The 24,511-nt window shown below is 40.4% G+C and overlaps 1 protein-coding gene across 3 annotated transcripts in view; it reads right to left on the reverse strand.

The window, feature by feature from the left end:
- The window catches only part of LOC144492817 (MICOS complex subunit MIC27-like), a 69,947-nt gene that overhangs the window by 21,619 nt on the left and 23,817 nt on the right, over positions 1-24,511 (reverse strand). For all 3 annotated transcript variants that reach the window (XM_078211291.1, XM_078211293.1, XM_078211292.1), the window contains 3 exons: positions 23,379-23,483; positions 19,255-19,374; positions 7,591-7,645 (listed from right to left, as the gene is read on the reverse strand). In XM_078211291.1, coding sequence (XP_078067417.1) covers positions 7,591-7,645; positions 19,255-19,374; positions 23,379-23,483 — 280 coding nt within the window. The remainder of the gene's footprint in view (positions 1-7,590; positions 7,646-19,254; positions 19,375-23,378; positions 23,484-24,511) is intronic.

Genomic DNA, 24,511 nt, shown 5'->3' on the forward strand with positions numbered 1-24,511 from the left:
TTATTGGTATCCAAGTTGCAAAACCAATTGTTGAGTGGGACCCCTGCAGATTCCTTTACTCCCTGCCTAGTTTTCTTGGACTGCCTTGCAGTTATCCTTTTCCTTTATGCCTCCCGGCTCCTAAGCTGCAGTGTGACCACCTCTCTGACGTGCTATCCACTTAGCTTTTAGCCTTGTAGACGCACTACAGTGAACCTAACCACCACCTGAGCTCCAAAATCCAGAACTCAAAAATTCTGCAGTTGGTAACACTTCCACACAACCGAGTTGTCCTGTCATGGCTTCAATTTGCTTCCCTAACGTTAACTTTATTTTAGTTTTGCTTACTTATGCAACTTTATTTTACCCTGGCTTTAACTTACATTTAAGTAAGTCATAGGGAAATAAGCAGCTTCATCTTTTAAAAAAAATGTGTTTTCCTAATTCTTAGTTACTTGATAATCCTCCCCAACAGCAGTTTCTCACCAACCAATGAACTTATGTTTCTCTAGTGATCTTAAGTTCTGGGTGCTGCTGACTCATTCAACGTTCTCCACTTGCACTCTCCTCCAGGTGCTGCTAACTGCCTGGCTCTATGTCCTCTTTTGGAATTTTCCTCTCCGTGCTGTTGTCTGCCTGTTCCAGAGCCACCGCTCGCACTCCCCTCTAGGTGCTGCTAACTGCCTGGCTCTGTGTCCTCCTCTGGAACTGTCCCCTCAGTGCTGCTGACTGCCTGTCCCAGGGTCCTCCACCTGCACTCACCTTCATCTATTGTACCTTTTACTCCATAAATTGTAAATTAGCTCACAATTAAATGCCTTCTGGTTGGAACTCCACGTACACCAAATCAACAGCATTATTCGCACCAACATCTTTTGTTATCTCATCAAAACTCAAGTTAAACTTGATTTGCCTTTCCTGGATCCATGTTGTTTTAAATATATTGTTACTATGGACATTATTTCTCTGTACTTCCCATCTTTGTACTTGCACAAACTGCAATTCACCATGTTATTTGTCCTCCCTTCATCCTCATTGTGTTGAGAGACTTATTGAACTGTCTTCTACTCATAAGAACAAAAGAACATAAGAACTAGGAGCAGGAGTAGGCCATCTGGCCCCTCGAGCCTGCTCCACCATTCAATAAGATCTTGGCTGATCTTTTCGTGGACTCAGCTCCACTTACCCGCCCACTCACTATAGCCCTTAATTCCTTTACTGTTCAAAAGTGTATCTATCCTTGCCTTAAAACATTCAATGAGGTAGCCTCAACTGCTTCACTGGGCAGGGAATTCCACAGATTCACAACCCATTGTGTGAAGAAGTTCCTCCTCAACTCAGTCCTAAATCTGCTTCCCCTTATTTTGAGGCCATGCCCATTCATTCTTGTTTCACCTGTCAGTGGAAACAACCGCCCTGCTTCGAGCTTATCTATCCCCTTCATAATCTTATATGTTTCTATAAAATCTCCCCTCATTCTTCTGAATTCCAATGTGTATACCCCAGTCTACTCAGTTGCTCCTCATATGCCAACCCTCTCAACTCCAGAATCAACCTAGTGAATCCTCCTCCAGTGCCAGTATATCCTTTCTCAAGTAAGGAGATCAAGACTGTACACAGTACTCCAGGTGTGGCCTCACCAGCACCTTATACAGCTGCAACATAACCTCACTGTTTTTAAACTCCATCCCTCTAGCAGTGAAGGACAAAATTCCATTTGCCTTTTTAATTATCTGCTGCACCTGCAAACCAACTCCTTGTGATTCTTGCACAAGGACACCCAGGTCCCTCTGCACAGCAGCACGCTGCAATTTTTTACTATTTAAATAATAGTTCATTTTGCTGTTATTCCTACCAAAATGGATGACCTCACATTTACCAACATTGTAATCCATCTGCCAGACCCTCACCCACTCACTTAGACTATCTATATCGCTTTGCAGACTTTCAGCATCCTCTGCATACTTTGCTCTACCACTCATCTTTGTGTCACCTGAGAATTTTGACACACTACAGTTGGTCCCCAACTCCAAATCATCTATGTAAATCGTAAACAATTGCGGCCCCAACACTGATCCCTGAGGCACACCACTAGTCACTGATTGCCGAACAGAAAAACACCCATTTACCCCCACTCTTTGCTTTCTGTTAGTTAACCAATCCTCTATCCATGCTAATACATTACCCGTAACACTGTGCAGCTTTATCTTATGCAGCAGTCTTTGGTGCTGCACCTTGTCAAATGCCTTCTGGAAATCCAGATAAACCACATCCACAGGTTCCCCATTGTCCACTGCACATGTAATGTTCTCAAAGAATTCCACCAAATTAGTCAAACATGACCTGCCCTTCATGAACCCATGCTGCGTCTTACCAATGGGACAATTTATATCCCCAATGTCTCACTATTTCTTCCTTGATGACAGATTCAAGCATTTTCCCTACTACAGAAGTTAAGCTAACCGGCCTATAGTTACCCGCCTTTTGTCTACCTTTTTTAAACAGTGGCGTCACATTTGCTGTTTTCCAATCTGCGGGAACCATCCCAGAGTCCAGCGAATTTTGGTAAATTACCACTAGTGCATTTGCTATTTCCCTCGCCATCTCTTTTAGTACCCGAGGATGTATTCCATCAGGGCCAGGCTACGGCATCTGCTCCAGAGCCTTCAACATGTCATTGATGAAGACGAACATCTCGCCAAGGCCATCCCCACACCCCCACTTCTTGCCTTTAAACAACCGCACAACCTCAAACAGACCATTGTCCGCAGCAAACTACCCAGCCTTCAGGAGTACAGTGACCATGACACCACACAACCCCACCACAGCAACCTCTGCAAGACATGCCGGATCATCGACACGGATGCCATCATCTCACGTGAGAACACCATCCACCAGGTACACGGTACATACTCTTGCAACTCGGCCAACGTTGTCTACCTGATACACTGCAGGAAAGGATGTCCCGAGGCATGGTACATTGGGGAAACCATGCAGATGCTACGACAACGGATGAATGAACACCGCTCGACAATCACCAGGCAAGACTGTTCTCTTCCTGTTGGAGAGCACTTCAGCGGTCACGGGCATCCGGCCTCTAATCTTCGCGTAAGCGTTCTCCAAGGCGGCTTTCATGACACACGACAGCGCAGAGTCACTGAGCAGAAACAGATAGCCAAGTTCCGCACACATGAGGACGGCCTCAACCGGGATCTTGGATTCATGTCACACTATTTGTAATCCCCACAGCTTGCCTGGACTTGCAGAATCTCACTGGCTGTCCTGTCTGGAGACAATACACATCTCTTTAACCTGTGCGTAATGCTCTCTCCACTCACATTGTTTGTACCTTTAAGACTTGATTATCTGTAAAGACTGCATTCCAACCATTATTCTGTAAATTGAGTTTGTGTCTCTGTATGCCCTGTTTGTGAGCATTTCTCCACTCCACCTAACGAAGGGGCAATGCTCTGAAAGCTAGTGGCATTTGCTACCAAATAAACCTGTTGGACTTTAATCTGGTGTTGTTAAACTTCTTACTGTCTTTCCACAGGACCAAAGAACAAAGAACAATACAGCACAGGAACAGGCCCTTCGGCCCTCCAAGCCTGCGCCGCTCATGTGTCCAACTAGACCATTCGTTTGTATCCCTCTATTCCCAGTCTGTTCATATGGCTATCTAGATAAGTCTTAAACGATCCCAGCGTGTCCGCCTCAATCACCTTGCTTGGGAGTGCATTCCAGGCCCCCATCACCCTCTGTGTAAAATACGTCCCCCTGACATCTGTGTTGAACCTTGCCCCCCTCACCTTGAACCTGTGACCCCTTGTGTTCATCACCTCCGACCTGGGAAAAAGCTTCCCACCGTTCACCCTATCTATGCCCTTCATAATTTTATACACCTCTATTAAGTCTCCCCTCATCCTCTGTCTTTCCAGGGAGAACATCCCCAGTTTATCCAATCAGTGCTCATAGCTGAGACTCTCCATACCAGGCAACATCCTGGTAAACCTTTTCTGTACTCTCTCCAAAGCCTCCACGTCCTTCTGGTAGTGTGGCGACCAGAACTGGACGCAGTATTCCAAATGTGGCCTAACCAACGTTCTATACAATCGCAACATCATATGCCAACTTTTATATTCTATGCCCCGTCCAATAAAGGCAAGCATGCCATATGCCGCCTTCACCACCCTCTCCACCTGTGCTGCCACCTTTAAGGATCTGTGGACTTGTACACCCAGGTCCCTCTGTGTGTCTATACTCCTGATGGTTCTGCCATTTATTGTATAGCTCCCCCTTACATTAGATCTGCCGAAATGCATCACTTCGCATTTATCTGGATTGAATTCCATCTGCCATTTCTCCGCTCAATGTTCCAGCCTATCTATATCCTGCTGTATTCTCTGACAATGTTCATCACTATCCGCAACTCCAGCAATCTTTGTGTCGTCCGCAAACTTACTGATCACACCAGCTACATCTTCCTCCAAATCATTTATATATATCACAAACAGCAGAGGTCGCACTCCAGAGCCCTGCGGAACACCACTAGTCACAGACCTCGAACCAGAAAAAGACCCCTCCATTGTTACCCTCTGTCTTCTATGGCTAAGCCAGTTCTCCATCCATCTAGCTAGCTCACCTTTTATCCCGTGAGATTTAACCTTCTGCACCAGCCTGCCATGAGGGACCTTGTCAAACGCTTTACGAAAATCCATATAGACGACATCCACGGCCCTTCCCTCGTCAATCGTTTTTGTCACCTCCTCAAAAAACTCAACTAAATTTGTGAGGCATGACCTCCCTCGTACAAAACCATGCTGTCTATCACTAATGAGATTATTCAGTTCTAAATGCGCATATATCCTATCTCTAAGAATCTTCTCCAACGATTTCCCTACCACAGACGTCAAGCTCACCGGCCTATAATTACCCGGGTTATCCTTGCTACCCTTCTTAAATAGACCTAGGATAGCTTGCTCCCTCATAGGTTCCATTACGTACTGTTCAAGGAAGCTATCGCGGATACATTCTATGAACTCCTCCTCAAGGCTGCCTTGACCAACCTGGTTTGACCAATTGACATGTAGATTAAAATCCCCCATGATAATTGCTGTACCATTTTTACATGCATCAGTTATTTCTTTGTTTATTTCTTGCCCCACCATGTTATTATTTGGTGGCCTATAGACTACACCTATCAGTGACTTTTTCTCCTTACTATTTCTAATTTCCACCCAAATGGATTCAACCTTTTTTTCTATAGAACCTATATCATCACTCACTACTGCCCTGATGTCATCCTTAAATATCAGAGTTACACCACCTCCCTTACCTTCCTGTCAGTCCCTCCAAAAAGTCTGATACCCCAACTGTCTGATTCTCAACTGATTCCTTCCTTAAAAATAAAGCTGCAATATTCTTCACCTCCATCAGTCACCCCATCGCCCTTCAGGAGTTTGAAGTCCTGGCCTGATGCCACTTGTTCACTGCACCTTAATTTAAGTTTTAAATCATATCTTTTCAACCTGTGTGTCTTACACAATAGATCCTGGTTCTCCACACAGGTTTATTTTTGCTTTAAAACATCATTTTTCAGCTTTCAAGAGTTGAAAAAGTACTGTAGATAAGAAATTACCCTATTGAGTTCTGCTGTTTATGTGGTCAAGTTTTAGTCCCAAAGCAGTGCCATCTTTAGAAATCAATTTGTTCTAGAACTTTTCCTTTCCTATATTTAATTTGTTAGGGTATTGGACCAGAACGCCAAGTTGCATTAGGACGTCAGACCAGACCCCAACAATTTTTCTATTTTGGCATAAGTGTGAGGATAGGATGCTTCACTGCAGTAATAATTCCACTGACAAATTAGGGATATTTTATAGTTAAGTAAACTTTATTTGATAACTGTTCAAATATAACAAATGAAGCAACTTAACTATTAATAGTTGAACAATATAATATAAAATACTGCGGATGCTGGAATCCGAAACAAAAATAGAAAATGCTGGAAAAGCTCAGCAGGTCTGACAGTATCTGTGGAGAGCGATTAGAGCCAACGTTGAGTCGGGATGACCCTACATTGAACAATATTTGAAAATGAAAAGGAAGCAACTTTAATTTCTAACTTATTATTTCAGTTCCAAATAAGCTACATTCCTCTTCGAGACTTAAATGCCACTTTTAGTCAGCAACCATAAATATACTTGCTATGGTGAATGTAGACAGCTTTGAACCTTTCAAAGAAAAAATGAGTTTCAGAGCAGCTTGCAGAAACCTCTACCTTCAAACAATTCCCAGCTAGAACTTCAACTCTAAATTGCAGAAGTTTCTTCATTCTGCTACAGATCAAGCTCTGCTCATTAAACAAAACATTGCATGACCCTATCAATCAACTTCCCCAACTTTGTGTAAACAAAAGTCCATTAGCTCTATCAAAATAACAAATTCCTAGCTGAAATGAGTAATTATCCTGTTCTCCCAGCATGAGTTGCATTCCCACCAGACATACCAACCAACTGTAGAATAAAGCTGAATTTTTAAACATTCCCCTTAAACATAATTATATATATTGCTCTATCATCACAAATTGTAGTACATAGTAGCTAATAACAATGTAAACTCACATTAATCAAAGATCTAATATTCATACGATTTGCAATTGGTGTCTTATCAATTACATTGTTATGATTAGATGACTATTAATTATCTTTGAGCACATGTGAATGGGGGAGGGGTCATCTGACCTGACTGTCTAGCCTTCTACTGTGGCTATGTTTGCGGCCAGATGGCCCTAAAGAGAGGGCACGCAGTCTGCCAGTACGCTTCAGGCATTCGCAACCAGTGGGCCTCTCGGTGCATCATCACTCCCCACCAAAATGATACGTTTAGTTAGTAGTTAGTTGATATTTTGATTTAGTTACAGTGCTCAATCAGGGGCTGTCACTCCTTCTCATTTTTGTTTAATTTGATTTTTGTTTTATTAAAAAGAGTACAAAGGATATCCTTTTGAAAGTTTTGTTTTTTGTAACCCCTTTAAGGGGATTCCAATTAATTAATTCAATTAGTTAATACTTAGCCATTTGGCTAAAAAAAAGCATATAAATGAAGGATAGGAACACTGGATTGTGTGTGAGGAAAACTGTGCGACTGAATAAGTCAATAAACTCTCTCGATAAAGAAAAGCTCTGTATCTTGGCTTTGGCTTCACCACCAGCTTGAATCCCAATAACAAACAGAATCTACTGATGAGCATTTAGTAAAGAAATACAAGTACTGTATAACTTGCAGCTGAGACAGGTGAACCAGAAGGTCCCAGGTTTGCCTACCGCTGTGTCAGTCAGCCTCAGTCAGGGCAATAAAAACAAAATACTTCAGATGCTGGAAATCTGAAACAAAAACAGAAAATGCGGGATAAACTCAGTCGGTCTGGCAGCAATTGTAGATCTGAAACGTTAACTCTATTTCTCTCCACAGATGCTGCCAGACCTGTTAAGTTTATCCAACATTTTCTGTTTATATTTCAGTCAAGACAACTGTGGACCTGCTCCATTATCGGTTCAGTGTCCTAAGCTCTGGAAGAAGAAATACTAAAATAAACATAACCACACTTACCTTTCCCAAATGCAATAGTATTTTCTGCAGAATTTTTAAGAGCATTATATGCACCCTAGAAAAAAGAAGATGAAATTCTGTCAAGGTAACTTTAACTGCACCAGAAAAAACAGCAACTATAGATGCAGAAATAAAACTGAACATAATGCTGTGAAGTAAAAATGGAAAATGTTTGGCGAGTGAAAGGAGGTGCAACAGAAGGTGGAATTTCTTGGGTGGACAGAGAAAATAAAACGCAACTTACCAAAAATTACCAACAGAGAGTATATAAATTTTAAAGGTCAGAAAACAGAGATTTTATAAATACATAAGGAGTAAAGCTGATTAATAGAACTAGAGATGAAAAAGAAACTCAATTTGCCGGATGAAGGAAAGGCAAAAGTACTAAATGAGAACTTATATGTGGTCGTGAGAATATGGCTAGGCATGTGAGGAAGAGATGGTGTAATTCAATAGGGTAATTATTGAATAGGAAGTAGGGCTTAAAGCTGGTGGAATTCAAATAGGAAAGTTCTGGGCCTTGATGACCTGCATCTCAGAATTCACTACGGATGGGCAATAAATGCCGGCCAGCCAGCGACATCCATGTCCCATGAATGAAAAAAAAAGAAACCGGAAGATGAAAAAGCAGAGGCTCTGACCACAATGTTTCAAATATCTTTGGTTATGGATATTGGCAGAGGCTTGAAGAATTGTTTAAAAAAAAATTATGTTCAAAAAGTAGATAAAGCAGATGGCCACACACCTAGTTTCTAGAGGTCTAAAAATTGAATAAAATGAATACTCACTTAGAAAGGTATGGGTTAATAAACAGCTTCCAACATGGATTTGAAAAACAAAAACAGAAAATGCTGGAAACTCTCACAGGTCTGACAGCATCTGTGAAGAGAGAATAGAGCCAACGTTTCAAGTCTGGATGATCCTTCGCCAGAAAGGTAAAAAAACTCTGACAAGGAGTCATCCAAATTCGAAATATTAGCTCTATTCTCTCTCCACAGATGCTGTCAGACCTGTTGAGATCAGCAATTTGTTTTAGTTTCAGATTCCAGCATCCGCAGTAATTTGCTTTCATCTTGGATTTGTAAAAGACTGGCAAATCAAGGAAGTAACAGATAAACTGAAAGGAAAAGCAGTTACTTTCGAACATATGGTTTTTCAAAAGACATTAGACTGGTTGCCATATAGGAAGCTTGTTGGTAAAACAGAGGTGCACAATGTTGAAGGAATGAGGCAGCGCAGGTAGGAAGCGAGGTAAGGAACAGCAGAAGGAAAAGTTTGGGAGATTTCTTTGGACTGGAATATAATGGTGTCAGCATTAGGACCAATACTCTTCTCCAAAGAATACACAAATAAAGTAACCTCGATTTAGGCGTAGTGGGCTTAATATCAAGATGAAACAAGAATAGGGAACATTTGAATTATGAGGAGGACTGTAAGTTACATCCAGTAGCCATCGACAAGTTATATTGGGCAGATAGATGCCAGGTGAAATTTAATGGAAGTTGATATATTGTGTAAAGAAGAAAAAGAGGAATTCTAAATTATATGAAAACACTTAGAAGAGGTTGACAGCAGAGAGGTTTAACAGGCTATTATACTTAAGTCTTCAAAATGAAGCCAATGCAAAGTAGCACATGGACTCGTATCACAATGTGGACAGCACTTCAGTGTTACGCTGAGGGATTGATGCACTTTAAGAGATGCCCTCTTTCAGATGGGACATTAAGCTAAGGCCACATTTTCCATCTCAAGTGAACGTAAGAGATCATATGGCACCATTTTTTTAAAAAGGAGCAGGAGCGTTCACTTGATGCACTAACATTTATACTTCAACCAATATCATAAAATATCTGATAATTTAACATGGCTGTTTGTAAGACTTTGATGCATGCCAATTGGCTGCAATGTTTCCTTACAGTACAATGGCCATATTTCAAAAGAATTGAATCGGCTGTGAAATGCATCAAAGGATGGTGGAATGTGCTACATAAATGCAAGATGGTCCCCTTCCCCGCCCCACCTCCCACCCCCACCTGTAGCATATGCAGAAAAACAGAATTTATTTGGACCCTTACTCAGCAAGGAAACCCTTGCTGGCCCAGCTCCAGAATTCTCATCACATCACTCACCCTCCAAATATTCCATAATTCAAATCAGCATACTGCCCAGATAGCAAGATTAACCTAATCACGCAGGTCACCCAAGTCAAATAAAGCCAAGTTGCTCAGCATTAAATGAACAATACTCATAATCAGTCAATAAATAACTTTAATACAAAATTTACACTGACACTTAGTGTAATATTGAAGGAATGCTCCATCAATAGAGGGCAGACATTCCCTCCCTAAGAGCACTGTGGGTGCACCTATACCTCCAGGACAGGAGCGGTTCAAGAAGCTAGCTCACTACCACCTTCTGAAGGGCAATGAGGGTTGGACAATAAATGCTGGCCTAGACAGTGACACCCATATTGTATAAATGAATTTTAAAAATTAAAATGGAGTCCCAAATTGAAAGAGCAATTAGAAGATCACAAGATTTTCCTGGCATCTTAGTCAATGTTCCATCTCACACACAAAAAAATCAGGTAATTAATTTAATTTGCTGCTTGTAGGTATTTACTCTGTACAAATGAACAATACTCTTTCTTTAAAAAACTTCAAAGTTCCTGCTACTGAACAGGCCAGGCATAAAGATCTAACAGTTCTCACATCCAACTTTCAAACCATGCAAATGGTAGCACAGTTGTTAGCACTGCTGCTTCACAGCTCCAGGGACCTGGGTTCGATTCCCAGCTTGGGTCACTGTCTGTGTGGAGTTTGCACATTCTCCTCGTGTCTGCGTGGGTTTCCTCTGGGTGCTCCGGTTTCCTCCCACATTCCAAAGATGTGCGGGTTAGGTTGATTGGCCATGCTAAAATTGCCCCTTAGTGTCCTGAGATGCGTAGGTTAGAGGGATTAGTGGGTAAAATATGTAGGGATATGGGGGTAGGGCCTGGGTGGGATTGTGGTCGGTGCAGACTCGATGGGCCAAATGGCCTCTTTCTGTACTGTAGGGTTTCTATGATTTCTATGAAATGTACTCGACTGTTCACCTGCACAACATGTTTAAATGAGATAAACATGCCCCCTATTGTATTTCACACCATCTGCATGGTTTGAAAGTTGGATGTGAGGACTGTTAGATCTTTATGCCTGGCCTGTTCAGTAGCAGGAGCTTTGAAGTTTTTTTAAAAAAGAGGCAAGGCCTATGCAATCATTCTTAGAATGTGATCATGCACAAGCCAAGAGAACCACTTACATTTTCAGGCAGCTATTGTTCTGTCCACGTTCAGCACAACTCCCCAGTTTGTATTGCTAATGTGCCACTGACCTGATGGTTTAACAATCCCACCCCGTCAAAGCTACACTGAAAATGCAAACCCAGGTCTTGTTTGTTCATAAATTTTTAAAATTCAGAGACCTGCTATTGTAACAATTTAATCTCTCATTTGAGAGATTCGGAGGATTGAACATTCTGCAGCAGTATCTATTATTCTTAATTCACTTGACATGGATTTTACTGCTCATAGAAACATGAGTAGAATAATTGTTTATGAATTCTCTAGAAACATAATTACATCAGTCTCTGCTTAGGCAAATCCATTACCACAATACTTTGCAAACCAATATCTTTAATAACTGAAAAAACACAAAGCAAGCACAGATTGAAAATATGTAAATAATGGAAACACAACATGACTCGCTGCATTGTGATGCTCACACAGTAACTTACTATGTCCTCAAAATGTTACAGCTTTGCCTAAATGTTAAAACATTAAAATGGAATTATTCTCAAAGAAACTTGGTTCAAATCTAGTAGCAACACATTCATTACATATTACAGATATCATAAATAGTTACAAACCTTCGATTTTAAATTCTTTCAGAACTACATCATTTTAAGACTCATACCACAGTTCTAATATGTTGATTGAAAGACTACACACAAACACTAACAGGTGAACAGTACAGTTCAGAGAAACATTTGGTTCCCTGTATTTTCATACCAGACTATGCTGATTCAGACATTTTTACATCTCTCATAGATATAGATTGATTAAAACTTTGTCATCAGCAGATTGGAAAATCAAATCTGGTCATCACATTTCTGGTATAATAACTATCTGAGTGCAAAACAATGTTCTGGGCAAGGTTTGAGGGCTGTACTTGAGAATCAAAGTCCTGTAAGAAAGTGTTAGCTCAGCTGGTACCAATCTCACCTCAGAGTCAGAAGTTTGTAGGCTCAAACTCCATTCCAGAATACAATACATCAGATACAAAAATTAAGACCCCCAACCTGCACTTTAAGGATCCCATGGAACTATGTAAAAACACAGCAGGGATTTCTTTTCTTAACCGACATCCCTAGAACAAATTATTTTTGATTTTGACTGAAATGGGCCCTCACCAAAGCCTCTGTGCTGGGTTACACTTTCCGTCACCCAGCCAAATCAATTATGGTAGTGTGGTGGCATTCATTACAAGGACTCCTTGACCTTTCCTCTGGCTTCCTTCAAGCATTTTAACCATATCCAAATCTTCTGCCTGATCCTTTAAAACTTTGGCTATCTACTGTCCGCCCCCCAAGTGTCTAGCTGCTTTCCACTGGTGTTCAATGTTTTGATGATGTTTGGGATGTTTGAAACATGACTATAAAATCTAAGCTGTCAGAAACAACAAAAAAAAACTTATTTATTAGTCACAAGTAAGGCTTACATTAACACTGCAATGAAGTTACTGTGAAATTCCCCTAGTCGCCACACTCCGGCGCCTGTTCGAGTCAATGCACCTAACCAGCACGTCTTTCAGACTGTGGAAGGAAACCGGAGCACCCGGAGGAAACCCACGCAGACAGGGGGAGAACGTGCAAACTCCACACAGACAGTGACCCAAGCCGGGAATCAAACCCGGGTCCCTGGTGTTGTGAGGCAGCAGTGCTAACCACTGTGCTACCGTGCTGCTGTTACCAATATTAACAGACCAATTCTTGGTGTGTTCATGCAACTTGTTCTCATCTTACACTTTAAAATCCAATGATAACCTATTCACTTTCAAACTGCTTAATGTCTCAGAATGAAACACAAACATGCTAAATGTCCTTCTTTAATTGCACAAGAGTAATTTATAAGCATGTAAGTTCCTGCTGTAAGAAGAGAACTATATATGAACATTTTTAAAATAACATCTATCCTGTGTACACACAAGTAAAACTGAGCTGCTGTTAACAAAGGGTTATGTTTTAATTCAGCAAATGGTTCAATGTCAATGCCAGGAGAAGCAAAGACTCTGTGTAGCATTCCTATGTCACCTGCAAGCACCACTGCATCGAGAACAAATGGGCAGACTGCAGCAACAGCAATGAAGCCAAAACACAGGACAGATATAGATGGAAATATCAACAATCACAAACTGGTGGCAGTTTGCAAAGTGCCCTTTTTTCCATAAGCAATGTGCATTAAACTAGCTTAGTTTCATAAGGGAAATTTCTACCAACCTTTCATGGACCATTCTTCACAAAAAATTGTTTCTGTAAATTCATTTTTCTACACAATGCTATCCACCTGTCTCCTTAACCTCACAATGTGATTTCTATCTATTTTATTTTCATACAAGGCTTCTTCAATTACAGCAACATTGTTAGTTTACATGGCCTGTGGCATGCTTCCAAAAATATTGTGGTGTTTTTTTCTTCATTGTGACACGACAATGTTTCTATTTCAGAATCTATTTATTCTCTGAATATCCTCAAACATCCAAACACCTCCCAAATCGGTGCCCATCTTTTCTACAATTTTACCCAATCAGGTTTCCACATCTGCCACAGTACCGAAATGGTTCTGACCAAAACCACAAGTGACATTCTATGTGCCTGTATGGAACTTTCCCAACCTGCCTGCAGTCTACAACATGCTTGACTGCACCATTGACTTCTCCATCATCCAGCTGGGTGAAGTTGCCCTCATCCAGTTCCATTCTTAGGTAACCATTTCTCTTGATCCCTCACTGCCTCTGATTTGCCAGATTGCTTGTCTGGCATGCAGTATTGGATTAACTGAAATTTTCTCCAAGTAATACTGGGGAGACAAAAGTCATTGGTTTCGGTTTGCCTCAAGTTCTGCTCCAGAGCCATCAATTTCATTCTCTCTTCCCAGCAATTGTGAGGCTGAACCAATCCACCAGTATATTTGGCACTGTATTTGAGCTTCTGATCTTATATCTGCTCCAAGACCAAGGCTGCATGCTTACACCACCACAACATTACTCAACTCTGGCCCTCAACTCATCCGCAACTGATACACACATCCATGTTTTTGTTAGCTCCAGATATCAATGCTCTCCTGGTCAGCCTTCCATTTCCCACCTTCCTTCAAGTTATACTCATCTAAAGCACTGCTGGGTCTATGCCCTAATTCTCACCAAATTTAATTTATAATTTTGAAATGTTCTTTTCTCAAATCTTTCCATGGCTCAGTCATCCTTATGACTGTAATATCCTCTAGCCCTATCACTGAGATCTCAACACCCCTCCTATTCTGGCACCTTACATGTCCCTGATTTTAAATGCTCCACCATTGGCTACCGTGCTTTCAGCACCTTAGGTTGTAAATTTTTGATTCCATTCCCAAAACTGGTCACCCCCTCCAATTCTTATTCCTTTTAAGTTGATCCTTTAAACCTACTTCTTTGACCAAGCTTGTGGTCTCTTATCCTGATATCTCTCTCTGTCGCTTGGATTAACATTGCTCATGAAGCTAAGTGAAGGAGCGAAAGAAATTAAAGTTGTTGTTACTGATGTAACAGTTTCCTGAAACAAACAGTCTTTACCCATGTTTCTTGGCACCCCAGATAGTGCAATGTTCCACACGCCCACGGTCGATTCTACTGCTGTTAACTTCTTCCATCCCTTTCCTTATTTTGTCTATCCAGGGCCTACCTATGCACTGGAATACAACTTTTCTCCAGCTAATGTACCATGTAAAACATCTAAGTGTTTCAGTGATAAAACGTTCAATAATCTATTGTTTGAGTCTATGAGGTGATAACCATTAGGGCAGATGCAAATATTCTGTTTCCTGTTCAAGTTTATGCAAGTAAATATTGCACTTCATACATTTTACTGGTCTGTCTGTGGTACACGCCCAATTTTAAATAATCTGTTTCTCTTTAGCTCCAAAACTGACTTTTTACATTCATCAAAATTAGGTTCTAACAGTTACAGCTGGTGAGTTGAAAGCGGAGAAAAACAGTCCAGTAATAGGTTATTGGGGTTTTATTGATGAAAGAATAAAAACAAGGTTGCTAATCTATTTGACATAGTGATCCACATCAATATAAAAATTGTGCAGTAGACATGTGAACAAAAATGCTCAGGTTTGGTTCATTTCCTTAGTCATTTCCTTAGGACATGGCGGTCAGGGTGACATGGATCATACTGGCTCAATATAAGCTGGCTTTGTTTGATACATAAAAAGGGAGAAAACCATTAATTGTTTAATAGAAATGGGGCGAAGAAAGAAAAAGACATATGGGAGCTGCCAGAAACTTTCAACACAAATAGTGAGATAAAGAAAGAATGAAAATAAATCGAGGAAGAAAATGACTGCAAGGGCAAGTGATAAAAAAGAAAAAAATTAATGGAAGAACGTTTCTTAATTAACATTCACTGATGTTAATGTATAGTCATTAGAGTGTTAATTGCTGCTAACAGAATCCAACTTTATGGTGGCAGACAACCATAAAATGTTGCATGATAACAATAATGCAGGGGCTGGACATGGTTGAAGCAATTTGTGAAGAGATAGTGCAACATACCTTCAGCTGACATGGAGGCTTAATTTATCTTGTGGCAGTGACAGTTAGGCCTTTGAGGAACATTAAACAATTGCTACCATTTTCTACACCAACAGTCCCAGCAGTCCATGTAAACAAGGAGCAGAAATAGACTTAAATCCAAATAAAAACCATACAGGCAACACAGTGAAACAATGTAAAAGGAGAAGCTTCAATTTTAATAAGTGACTCATTCTCCACAACGAGAACAATAGATCTCTTTCAAATAAAATTATGCTGAGATGCAACACTGGCTTAAAAAAAATGCATATTGCACATTGGATCATTTATAAATATAGACAAATATTGTTAATTCAAATCCATATTATTCTCAACAGGAAAGCTGAAGTATCTAGTAATTCAAATTCAGCAAAGTGAAGTGAGAGCTTAATGCTAAAAAAATGAATCAATATTTGGCTGTATTTGAAAATGGACCAATCTCCAGTACAAATGGCTGGCACCTTTAAAACCATCTGAAGCACACAGTGGAAAATCTCATCACCCAAGAATAGATTACTAACACAATGGCTTACTCGTACAAACTATCTTTACAGTAAGAAATGAATTCAAGTTTTAGGAACAGGAAAACACTGTTAGGTCCAACATGCATTATCCTAATTCAGACATCAAACTAATCTATTGACCTTCACATCTTCTCCCTAAACTGCCTTACGTACTCATTTATATTGTCCACTTTAATGGCCTTCTTCAGTATTAAATCTAGACTCTTATTTTTCCGGAAGAAAAGTCCTACTTGAATCTCCGACTCCTGAGTGCTTAGATTCAAAACTTTTTTACGATAGCATTTGAATGTTTAAATGGTGCGAATAAGACACTTTCAATATGCCCTATTGACAACCAATTTTACGTTCAGGCATATTCTATTTTGATCAGCAGGATATTGCTGCATGTCTTGGGATTGGGAGAACGGGCACAGGAATTGACACAATTTTGGGTCTAACTTCCACAATGCACACACACAGGAGATTCAAGGCTTTGATACTCGGAATCATCATGATCACATGTCACCCTTTAGAACTGTAATTTGTATTTAATTTGACTTCCTGAATGCAATGGTAACAGAGATTGGAGTATAGCATCGTTCCACATTAAAGGCTTTTACACCCTTCTTATTCTGAAACAGTTTGCGTCTCATATTTCAGATTTCTCTCAAGAATGAGTGCTAACTGTGGCTTTGAGTAAGAAGCTGGGATAGGAGCAGCATATCTACTGGTCTGGTCTACATTCCTCTCCAATACCTTCTTGAATCCCATTCCAGTCTTCAAAAGTACAGCAAGTCCTCACCATGTCACCCCGCTTAAAGTAATTTCACTTCAATGTTCTTTACTCTTTGGAACTTTATTTTCGATTTACTTCATCATTTGCAAATTTATGATGTCTGCACTCTGGCCCTGCCCCACCATATTCTGATGCTGGAGCCATTTTTTAAATTCATTCGTGGGATATGGGCGTCACTGGCTGGCCAGCATTTATTGCCCATTCCTAGTTGCTCTTGAGAAGGTGGTGGTGAGCTGCCTTCTTGAATCGCTGCAGTCCACGTGCTGTGGGTTGACCCACAATGCCGTTAGGAGGGAATTCCAGGATTTTGACCCAGCAACTGCGAAGGAATGACGATATATTTCCAAGTTAGGATGGTGAACGGCTTGGAGGAGAACTTGCAGATGGTGGTATTCCCATGTATCTGCTGCCCTTGTCCTTGTAGATGGAAGCGGTCGTGGATTTTGAAGGTGCTGTCTGAGGATCTTTGGTGAATTGCTGCAGAGTGTACAGACTGCTGCTACTGAGTGTCGGTGGTGGAGGGATTGAATGTTTGTAAATGTAAATGTGGTGCCAATCAAGCGGGCTGCTTTGCCCTGAATGGTGTCAAGCTTCTTGAGTGTTGTTGTAGCTGCACCCATCCAGGTAAATGGGGTGTATTCCATCACACTCCTAAATTGTGCCTTGTAGATGGTGGACAGGCTTTGAAGAGTCAGGAGGTGAGTTACCCGCCACAGTAATCCTAGCCTCTGACCTGCACTTGTAGCCACTGTGTTTATGTGGCGAGTCCAGTTGAATTTCTGGTCAATGGCAACCCCAAGGATATTACCAGAGGCCCAGGCTGCGAGGAGAGAGCGAGGCCTGTGAACCTGGAGCAGACATGCAGGGCAGGGGCAGGAACTTTCCAGCCGTTGCTCAGGTGAAAAACAGCGAGTAACCAGAGGGTGGGGAGATTGGGAAGTGGCAAACATTCCTCCACTTCTTGCAGCCCTAAAGGCTGCATTGCTGCAACCACAACTCCTACAGCAGCCCAAAAGACAGGGACACAGACAGAAAGAGGAAAAGGAGAAGGGGGGAAAGGGGCGGGCGGCCCAGGTGAGGGCGGGCGGCCTGGGCGAGGGGCCCGGGGGGCGGTCGGGGTCGGGCGGCAGATGCCAGAGCGGGGGGGGGGGGGGTCAGGCGGCAGAGGCGAGAGCGGGACGGGCAGCAGAGACGAGAGCGGGTGGGCGGCAGAGACGAGAGCGGGCGGGCGGCAGAGGGAAAGGAACTCTGGCTTTAACATTGTGAAACATGGGCTCTCACAGAAATCAAAGTCATTTAAGAAATCCATGATTTTTAGTAACACAACTGTAACTTTTAGTGAGGACGTGCTGTTATTATATTTACTTCATATATGAATATTTAACTAATCTAATCGTAGTTTATGTAGTTTCAAAAGTAAATTAACTCCTTGATTAGGCAAAAGATCATAAACTCAACAAGCTCGCCCTTAAATTTACATTTCTTACCACTGTAGGTCATTTTTACATAAATTATTTGGGGAAAATTTCAATTCTACTTCATGAATTTCAAACTGTTTTTTTTAGTTTTTTATCATTCATAATCCGAGGAAATAATTCCTGCTCTTTGTAGCATTACATTTTCCAACCACTTGGAATTATAAAGTCAGCCATATACAATCTGAATCAATTCAGTGATTGTTCATGTTTGAATTATTCCTTTGTCCAGCCATTAATCAATAAAATGTGCAATACTGTACGAGATAAGCTTAATGCAGGAACTCAAACTCCAGTCATTTTTAAAAGCTTATTGTTCGTGATTGGAAGTAAATGCATAAGCATCAAGCCAAAATTAGACACTTTTATCAGATCATTCCATCCTTTCAGATTCAATACTGAGTAATAGATACTTAGTGCAACCAATGAAGCTATCATATGAATCCAAAGCTATATTCATTCATAACACTTCCATTTCAGAAAGTACAAGGCTGGTTTATGATCATATTGTATCCACGTAAAGCCATGTATTCAGAATATAACCATTTAAGTAGAGTTGTATCTGCTGCAGTGCCCTAACAGTTAAATATTTTTTAATGGCAGCTTAATATTTCTCATGGGAGCAGCTTATTCCCAGAACAACTCAGTGGCATTTTCCATGCTACACCCATTCCCACAGTCACTCCCTTGGCTCAGCCAGCACCAGTGCTGTTGTAATGAAGATTTTGTGAATTGTGAAAGCTTCAGTTGTCAATACTAAACTGTGTGCACCATGGATTTTTACATTTACTTCACTGAATTTTTTTTTAAAAAGGTTTTTTTCCAACAAAATAATATTCTGATATTAAATAGTAAAACAAAGACACAACAATTTTGGAGACTCTTTCCTGGCGTTTGGAATTTCAAAAGAAATATATAATAATTTTGAATTTTGCTGCAACAAATATTTATACAAATGTTTTGTCTCAAATAATTCAATAGCACTCAGTGCAAGTAAACACAAAAGGACTTTACGGTACCTTGCATTGAGCTGCATATGGTTGAACTGTTCGTCTCACACCAGAAATCCGCTGTAGGAGCCAGCCAGGCTGTTCAATAATGTACTTAGAGTTTGTGGACGGCTCATTGTAAACTGAAAGCTTAAAAAAACAAATTACATTCCAATAAATGAGTGTGAAGTTTCTTCTTAAACATCATGTTTAATAATGAACATCTCATTTGTAGAGATGATTTTGCATCAAAAATCCTATTTAAAATAGAAGATTTTATCATGTTCATTAAGATACAAGGATAGCTATTGGTTAAACTCTCTACCTTATTGACTGAAATGGCGATTAGTTTGGCCAAGAACATTCAGTTCTTAGGAAGGTAGTTTAGTCACCTTCAGGTGTAGTATGTAACATTATTCTTTATATAAAAAGATACTTCACGCGTAGTGGTACATTCCCCATGGACCCAGGGAGGCATTTACCACGCTCCCCGCCATGTGTTTTGCAAAGGCAGCCTGTCATTGGCCAGCGGTGGGATCATCTGGTCCCACCATTGTTAACGGGAAATCTGTGTTGGGGGTGTGCCGTCCACAAAATTGGATGAAAAATTCCCAACCCTAGTGTTGAATTACAAAGTATCTGTGCACAAATGCACTCATTGAGATCTGTGATGTGCCAATATGCAGTAGGAAAACTAACAAGTATTTAAGTCCTTTCTCCACCTTCACTCTCCAGTGTTACCTTCTTTAATACGATCTAACCTGGGGATTATACAAAATATAAATAGTTCATATTCCCCCTACCATTGTTGCAACAGAGTTTAGCAATGCTGAATCATGAAAATTAGCAGAGATTTATCTTGATACCTCTGATGGAACATTCAGATAAGTTTCAGAAAACAAACAGTTGAACAAATTTTGAACTTTTGGTCACATTTAAAAAGTAAACACCACTGAAAACATAACTAAAAACTCACTGACATTAATGATTGATGTTCTGGTGTAAAAAGCGGTTTCTGGGACTGATGTTAAGCTTTCATCAATTAACTAGTGGAGGGTGTTCAAATATTCCAATCAATAGAGGTGGAGAAAGTCAGAGAGGGTTATACACAGTGCTGCTGCAAACTAAAACATGGAAGGTATACTATTGTCTACTTGTGTCACTGGCTTCAATTAATAAGATGATTTTTTTCATGAATGTTGTACCTTGCAAAAGGAAGATCACCCATTAGTCTGAGGAAAGCAATTTAAACATCCTATGGGACCATCGGTTTTCTTTCTTATACAAGAGAAAATGTAGGTTCACAAACTTCAGTCTTCAAATAGTCTCCTATTAGATTAGATTATGTTCTCTAGAATATACCAAACATGAATTTCTCCTCCCCCTCAATAATGTGTAAGAGGGAGAATAGGACGGGGAAATAAACGTAGCACCTGATTACATCTCCCAGAAACGGCTGAAGTTTCATTTATCTTGTACTGCTCTGCAGACACTTGCTATGCAAGTACATTAAGCAATTCTATTGCACATACGAAAATCCCCAAAATGAGAATGAGATGAATGTGCAGTGATTCTGTCTTTGGTGTGTTCGTTGAGGAAGGAAGGTTGGCCAGGTCACCGGAGGAAAAAGAATCACTGCTCTTCTTAGAATGTGCACTTGAAACATAGAAAATAAGAGCAGGAGTATGTCATTCAGCCCTTAGAGCCTACTCTGCCATTCAATATAATCATGGATGATCCTCAACGCCATACTCCTGTGCTCTCCCCATACTCCTTGACACTTTTAGAGTTGAGAAGTCTATCTATTTCCCTTCTTAAATATATTACTCCACTGCCTTCCTTGGTATAGATTTCCACAGGTTCAGAGTTTTCTCCTCATCTCAGTCCTAAATATGGCTTACCTGCCAGAATTTTGTACGTTTCAATGCAATCCCTTTTGTTCGTCTAATACAGGACTCATCAACCCAATCTCTCCTTATACAACAATCCTGCGATTCCAGGAATCGGTGTGGTGAACCTTCGCTGCACTCCCTCCAAAGGAAACATCCTTTCTTAGGTAAGGAGACTAAAACTGCACACAATATTCTATTTGTGATCTTACCAAGGCCCTGTTCAGCTGCATTAAGACAAGCTTGTTTCTGTACACAATGTCCTCTTCAATGAAGCCAACATACCTTTGCTTTCCTAACTGCTTGCTGCACCTATACAAGGCCACCCAGGGCACTTTGTGCATCAACACTCTGCCATTGTGTTTCTCCATACAAAGTGGATAACTTCACATTTATTCACATTATACTGCACTGCCATGTATTTGCCCACACATTCAACTTGTCTAAATTACCTTGAAGCCTCGTCATCACTCGCAGTCGCACCAAATTTAGTGTCGTCAGCAAACTTGGAAATATTACATCAGGTTGCTTCATCAAAATCATTGATATCTTTTATGAATAGCTGGGGCTCAAGTTCTGATCATTGCCGGAACCCACTAATCACTGCCTGCCACTTATTCCCACTGTTTTCTGTCTGTCAGCCAATTCTCAATCCATGCCAATATATTACCTCTAATCCCTTGTGTTTTAATTTTGCACACTAACCTCTTATGTGGGACTTTATCAAAAGCTTTCTGAAAATCCAATTATACCGCTTCCACTCCTTCTCCCTTATCTATTCTGCTAGTTATATCCTCAAAAAGTCCAGTCAGTTTGTCAAACATGATTTTGCCTTTCATAACTCTATGCTGGCCTTGTGTGATCCCGTTGATATTTTCTTAGTGTCCCATTATCATATTCTTTCTCTGGCATTGTCCCTATTAGTGATGTTGAGCAATGCTAGGCTCTGTAATTCCCTGTTTCCTCCTTTTAAATAGTGGGGTTATATTTGCCACTCTCCAATCTGCCATGGTTGGGCTGCTTTAGTTGCTTTGTTTCTGCGTGAGAAAGGAATGTATAACTGTTGCAATCCCTACCCAAAGTTCCTTAAATAATAATGTTCCTTAAATAATAATTTTCCTTAAACATTAGTCATTGCCCATCCATTGTCATGCCTTTTAATGAAATTCCCTAATCTTTCTTAGCCAACTCATGACTCATGCCTTCTCCCTTTCCCAACTTCAACAGGAAAGGGTGAACATGAGCCCTTGTTGGATGAACAATAGATTACAGGAACTCTTCAGAAGCAACATGTAGAGTTTTACAAGCCACTACAGAATATATGTGTACATTACCCCAATTTCTTAACTGTAAAAATGTACCCCATTGATTAACTTCTTATTTCTCTGTAGTTGAACCATAACAGGCACTGAACCATCAAGTAGTTGTTTCGGCAAATTCAACTTTCCTAATCAGCTACATCGTGGAAAACTGCCTTCAGCATGATTTAAGTAACCTTCAGTGTAGAGAGGGAGGACTGTGCTGCAGTGGCACAGGGGTGATAAGGAGTGCCATCTTTCATATGAGGCATTTAATCCCTCAAGTGTATGCAGAAGTTGCATGGCACAATTTTTAAAAAATCATTTTAATCCAAAGAAGTGTTCAAATTGGCTGCCATGTTTTCCTCCGTTACAACAATGTCTAAATTGCAGAAAGCGTTTCTTTGGCTGTGAATAGCTTTGGGATGTCCTGAGGATGTGAAAGGTGCTACATAAATGCAGATTCATTCTTCAAAATTGTATTAAGGAATTTGGCACGAGCATCATTCAGGTTGCAACCCTATCAATAGCCAGGTAACAAATCAACCTCATTCACAAAAGGCCCTATTATCGATAACTTTACCATCCTTCCTGCGTATGGATCATTGGTCTAGGTGAACATTCATTCTTTTAATGTTGAATCTTGATGCCACTGAACAAATAGAAACCGCATCACAAAGTTGCGGGATGCAATTGAAGTTGGGAAATGGAAAAATGTTCCACTTATATAAAACAGTTTTCCAAGTTTGCAAGATTTCATTTTAAATGATTAGTAGTTTTTTTTAAAAACAGGCAGATTACAAAATGATAAAAACAGTGGAGTTATTCAACACCAGCATATATCCATCACCAGAACACATTCACAAATTAAAATGATTTTTTTCTCCCCCACTTTATTATAAACATTTAACCTAAACGGATTTTAAAAACATGAATGGAAATTCAGGAAAGCAGTAAGAAACCTCACCTGTTCTGGCTTGATTAAATCTTTATCCTGGGGACTTTTACTCGAAGCATATACTTTGTAAGAGACCATACCCAGGCCTGCTGGAAGAGCTGACAATTTGACAACCTGGGAGAAATAAAAGCAAATTACACAGCATTTCTACTAAATTAACTCATTTTTCAAGAACAACCACTAGGGGTTTATACTAAGCACTTGAGTAGTTACATGTTTATACTCTCACTCAACCTATACCTTATCTTTCTTGAACAAATGTCTCATTAATTTATGGTACTGGTTATTTTCCCCAATTTAAAAATAATAAGAATAAGCTTGACTCGCACAGGGTAAAATGTCCTCTTTTCCCCTTTCCTTTCATTTAAACAACCACAGCTTCACTTAATGAGGATCATGTGAAAGGATCAGGTGACCATGCTGAGGCAGTGGTGTAGTGGTAATGTCTCCAACTAGCAATCAAGAGGCCCAGGCTGATGCTCTGGTGACATGGGTACAAATACCACCATGGTAGCTGGTGGAATTTAAGCTCGATTAATAAATCTAGAATTTTGGATTTTTTAAAAGAACATTTCTATTGAAAGTTTTCATTTTACATTTGCCACGACAAATCCTCAAAATCTAGGACACTATAGAGTAATCATTATTCTACATGAACATTTACAAAAGACCAGTGAATATTTATACAAATCTTTGTAATCATTGTAGCTGGCATCTCCTCTCGTACGGATATTGAAAGGATATCAGATAGAGTGGGAATCTTAGGATAATAGGATAACATAATGAGCACATGGTCCTATGGTGTACAGCCTCCTCCACAGGATAACATGGACAGGGCTACAAAATATACTGGATCCCTTATGGAGTAATATAGAAGAGCCTAATTCAGCATTCCAGGACCTCAAGGCAATTAAAGGATAACCCAGGAAAGGGAGAACATCAGGTTAATGCCATTGGCACAGCCGACAGCATAGTAGCATACACTCTCATGTATAGGAACCACTAAGCGAAGGACTCTCACACCTTGCCCAGGCTTAAAGCACTACAAACCTCTTTTCTCCAACCAAATCAGAGACCAGCTCAGACTCTCCATCATCGGAAAATTTAAACCATTTTCCTCCAAGGAAGCCCGACCGACAAGA

This window comes from Mustelus asterias, chromosome 4, assembly GCF_964213995.1.
Source record: "Mustelus asterias chromosome 4, sMusAst1.hap1.1, whole genome shotgun sequence".
NCBI classification, from domain to species: Eukaryota; Metazoa; Chordata; class Chondrichthyes; order Carcharhiniformes; family Triakidae; genus Mustelus; species Mustelus asterias.